The 4,764-nt window shown below is 44.1% G+C and overlaps 1 protein-coding gene across 1 annotated transcript in view; it reads left to right on the top strand.

The window, feature by feature from the left end:
• NDUFAB1 (NADH dehydrogenase (ubiquinone) 1, alpha/beta subcomplex, 1, 8kDa) overlaps positions 1–4,367 on the top strand; it is a 4,926-nt gene extending 559 nt beyond the window's left edge. Inside the window, exons 2-5 of the mRNA XM_014530019.1 lie at positions 601–723; positions 1,732–1,819; positions 3,369–3,468; positions 4,214–4,367. Coding sequence (XP_014385505.1) covers positions 601–723; positions 1,732–1,819; positions 3,369–3,460 — 303 coding nt within the window. The 3' untranslated portion in view covers positions 3,461–3,468; positions 4,214–4,367. The remainder of the gene's footprint in view (positions 1–600; positions 724–1,731; positions 1,820–3,368; positions 3,469–4,213) is intronic.
• Positions 4,368–4,764: the final 397 nt, after the last annotated feature.

Below are 4,764 nucleotides of genomic sequence, written 5' to 3'. Positions count from 1 at the left end.
AAACTGAGGCTCGCGAGCCACATGTGGCTCTTTGGCCCCTTGAGTGTGGCTCTTCCACAAAATACCACATGCGGGTGCGCACGTACAGTGCGATTGAAACTTCGTGGCCCATGCGCAGAAGTCGGTATTTTGTAGAAGAGCCACACTTAAGGGGCCAAAGAGCCGCATGTGGCTCGTGAGCCGCAGTTTGCCAACCACTGGCCTAGGGCATCAGAGTACCCAGCAGGGACCTGGTGCGGCCTGGGGGCCACACTTAGAATCAGATGGGTGGGTTCTCTAGAGCCCTAAGTGCGGTGTGGAAGATACCCAATACAGGCCAGTGCATTTTCTGGGAGGCATTTTATTTTGTAATCTACTTTTATTGATTTCAGGGAGGAGGGGAGGAGGAGAGAGATAGAAACATCAATTGTGAGAGAATCATTAATCGGCTGCCTCCTGCATGCCCCGCACTGGGGACTGAGCCTGCAACCCAGGCCTGTGCCCTAATCAGGAATCGAACCGTGACCTCCTGGTTCCTCAGTCACCGCTCCACCATTGAGCCGCACCAGCGGGCACTTGAGGCATTTTAGGCTCAATGTTTCCTTCCTGCCCTTGCCCTAGGTGCCAGGCAGAGTCACACAGCTGTGCCGCCAGTATAGTGACGCGCCCCCGCTGACGTTAGAGGGGATCAAGGACCGCGTTCTTTATGTCTTGAAACTCTATGACAAGATTGACCCAGAAAAGGTAATGGGTGTGGTTTACATGTTCTTTTCTTTACATGCGTACTTAATCACGTGATACAAAATGCAGGCGTCCAGACAGACATGCAGTAAAAAGTCTTTCTGCTCAGTCCATTCCCCTCTGGGAGGCAGCAGTGATTCCCAAAGATACTGAGCGTGTGTGCAGGGCAGTAACACACGCACATGTATGTTGTATGTGCTGGGTGGTCTGTATCTCCCACCCTTTTAAAAGAACACAGTGGTAAGTGTACTGTAAATACGGTTATGCACCTTTCTGAACCTTTGGAGTTTTTCTCATAGCGACACAAAATTTCCTCTTTAATGATTGAATCTGTTGTGTGAGGATAGTGTGGTTTTGGAGGGTTTTTTTGTTTTTTGAGGTACAATTGACACATAACATATTAGTTTCAGTTATTTGTTATATATATTATGAATTAATCACCACAATAAGTCTAGTTAACGTTCATCATCACACAGTTGCAGAAAGGTTTTTTCTTGTGATGAGGACTTTTAAGACCTAGTCTCTTAACTTTCAAATGTGCAGGACAGTATTACTCACTCAGGTCACCACGCTGTACATGACCCCAGGCCAGCGGTTGGATGTGGGTGTTGAAGAACTCTTCCCGGTGATCTGGAGGTCTGAATTAAGGGCAGGTGGTAATACACACCATCTTAGAAGGTCACTTCTAAGGTGTAGTGTCTTAGTTGTTAATCAGGCAGCAAGAAAAACCAAATCTCGAATGTCGTGCAGAGCAATGAACAAAGATCTTACTATGTAAAGTGAACTTCATCATTAGCTTTTTATATATTGTTAACCAATTTAAAACAGGTTGAAAAAGTTGACATGTAAAGCACACCAAGTGTATGTCGGCACACGTTAGAGGTATGTTAGTTATGGTTCCTCCCTTTTAAAAATAACCTTCTGTGTCATGATTAACACTGTACCACTCAGTTATCTAGTGAAGCAAAAGCTCTAAGACTGAATTTTGTGTTTGGTGTCCCCTTCTTGCAGCTCTCAGTAAATTCCCATTTCATGAAAGACCTGGGCTTAGACAGTTTGGACCAAGTGGAGATTATCATGGCCATGGAGGACGAATTCGGTAACGCTCACTGGCTGAATCGTGGGTCTTCATATTGTGACGTGTGTGTGTGAGATTTTAGAGGGAGAGAAACATCAATTTGATGTTCCACTTATTTATTCATTTATTGTTTGATTCTGGTATGTGCCCTGGCGGGATGTAACCCTAAACCTTGATGTAGCAGAATGACACTTTTTTTTTTAAGTTTTTTTTTGTTTGTTTGTTTTTTGTTTAGATTTTTATTGATTTTTTAGAGAGGGAGGGGAAGAGAAACAGTGATGAGAATCATTGATTGGCTGCCTCCTGCACGCCCCCTACTGGGGATCGAGCCCGCAACCCGGGCATGTACCCTTGACCAGAATTGAACCTGGGACCCTTGAGTCCACAGGCCAACACTATCCACTGAGCCAAACGGGCCAGGGCTCGGGATGACACTCTTAACCACTGAGCAACCCGACTAGAGCCCATAGAGTGATTCTTGATTTGGATGGGTTAAAGTGAAAGAATGTTAGGAGTCTGAATTGGGATTTGAATCGATACATAAATAGAAACAGTAGGCCCCCCTTCACATGCACTCTTGTGCACGCCTGCACCATGGTTTCTAGCGATGTCGCCTGTGCATGCTCCAGGCTATTCTGGTTTGGGACAGTTAGTTGTGCAAATGAGACCATTCAAGGTTCCACAACTAATTTGGGGGATGAATTGCCTGAATAGAAGCCAAGGGACTTGTGTGCCATCACACAGAGCAGAGCTTAGTAGACTCCTCACAGATTAAGCTAACTAGAGGCATGATGTCTGTTGAGGGAGGGTAGGATGGAATTTCTTTGGGGGTAATGAAATATTCTAAAATTGGATAATGGTAATGGTTACACAACCTTGTGATGATGCTAAAAACCGTTGAATTTTATACTTTTCAATGGGTGAATTTTCTATTATGTGAATTATATCTTTTTAAAGAGAACCAACCATTTTACCCAATACAATATACACACTGTCTAGACCAGGGGTGGGCAAACTTTTTGACTCGAGGGCCACAATGGGTTCTTAAACTGGACCGGAGGGCCGGAACAAAAGCATGGATGGAGTGTTTGTGTGAACTAATATAAATTCAAAGTAAACATCATTACATAAAAGGGTACGGTCTTTTTTTTTTTTTTAGTTTTATTCATTTCAAACGGCCGGATCCGGCCCGCGGGCCGTAGTTTGCCCACGGCTGGTCTAGACATAACTGGGTCACAACTTGAATGGACTCAGGGTTGCTGGCAACTTGATATACTTGAGGGTGTTATGGAGGTATTGGTGCTTTCATGTGTAAAGGATTTGCTTTTGGCCCAGCAGCCATGGCTCAGTGGTTGAGTGTCAGCCTGTGAACCAGGAAGTCACGGTTCGATTCCCTGTGGGGGCACATGCCCGGGTTGCGGGCTCGATCCCCAATGGGGGGCATGCGAGGAGGCAGCCAATCAATGATTCTCATCATTGGTGTTTCTCTCTCTCCCTCTCTGAAATCAATAAAAATAAATAAAGGATTTGCTCTTTCTACTCTCATGCATGTTGTACATTTTACTTTTAGGGTTTGAAATTCCTGATATAGATGCGGAGAAATTGATGTGTCCACAAGAAATTGTAGATTACATTGCAGATAAGAAGGATGTATATGAATAAAGTATCAGGTAAATAATTTTACTAGAATGATGTTCTCCAATAGGATTAATCTCTGTGGGGTTCTTCAATAAAGTAAGACTCAGGAAGAAAAGGAGAATGGAAATGCCTGACAGGTTTTACTGGTTATAAAATGCAGGCCCTGTGGTTATCTGCCACTCCAAGGCACCAGCCTTAGTGACCTAATCTTTATCCTCGAGGGGGGTTGAGAGCACTTAATTCCTGGACAGACTCCCTAGGGTAGTAAGCCCTCCTAGCACGGTCTTGTAGAAAACACTACACAAATTAACCAAGAAGCAGAGACCGCTACCTCCCACGGCAGCCTAGGCCGGGCCTAGCTGTCCAGAAGTTGGGATGGCCTTAGCTGTTGGCTGTTAAGAGACCTCATGGGCAAGAAGACAGGCTCTGGAGTCGCACCCCTGTTTGTTGTCAGTTCTGTCACATTCTGAAGTCTGGTGGTCGTATGCAGGCTATCTAGCCTGTGTGAGCCTCCAGTTTCCCATATGTCCAATGGGGATAAAGGTAGGACCTACCTGGGATTTTTGTGAAGGTAAAATTCAGTGGTGTATGCAAATTTAGCTGTTATTTGGGCTCTAGGATAATCAAGTGGTGAGACTTGTTAAATAAAGCCTTGCATTGGTGCCTGTAACTTCAGGTACTCTGGATGTAACACCTCAAAGATCTTCATGTAAAGTTGGTAAAATCAATAAAAAAGAAATACTGCACTTACTGTGGCACTTACTGTGTCTTTTCCAGACCCCTTTTCTTCACCAAGAAGATAGAGGCGAGTGTCTGGCCGAGAGAACCAGTTTTGGCATCATTGCTGACATCAACAGAGCAATTCTGTTTAAACTTGTATTTAAATTGTCTAAGTTTTTGTGCCCTTTGAAAATAAATCTATAAAGCAATATTTTTGTCAGTCTTTAGTTTTTCAGTGATGTCTATAAAGTACATTTTTATATTGACTATGCTTAATAGGTTTTTTTTGTTTTTGTTGTTGTTAATCCTCACCCAAGGATATTTTCCCATTGATTTTTAGAGAGAGTGGGAGGGAGAGGGAGAGACAGAAAAACATCAATGTGAGAGAACATCGATTGTTGGGTGCCTCCTGCATGTGCCCCAACCAGGGCCAGGAATTGAGCCTGCAACTGAGATATGTGCCCTTGACCAGAATCAAACCCTTCAGTCCACAGGCCAATACTCTATCCTCTGAGCCAAACTGGCCAGGACTGTGCTTAATAGTTTTAAAGATCTGTCTGCTGACATTGTATTCATGCAGTTCAAAATGCATGACTTTTCGAGCAGTG

Source organism: Myotis brandtii, unplaced genomic scaffold, assembly GCF_000412655.1.
Source record: "Myotis brandtii unplaced genomic scaffold, ASM41265v1 scaffold707, whole genome shotgun sequence".
Classification (NCBI taxonomy): Eukaryota; Metazoa; Chordata; class Mammalia; order Chiroptera; family Vespertilionidae; genus Myotis; species Myotis brandtii.
Note: the sequence above shows the minus strand (reverse complement) of the source record. Positions and strands in the feature narration are given on the sequence as shown.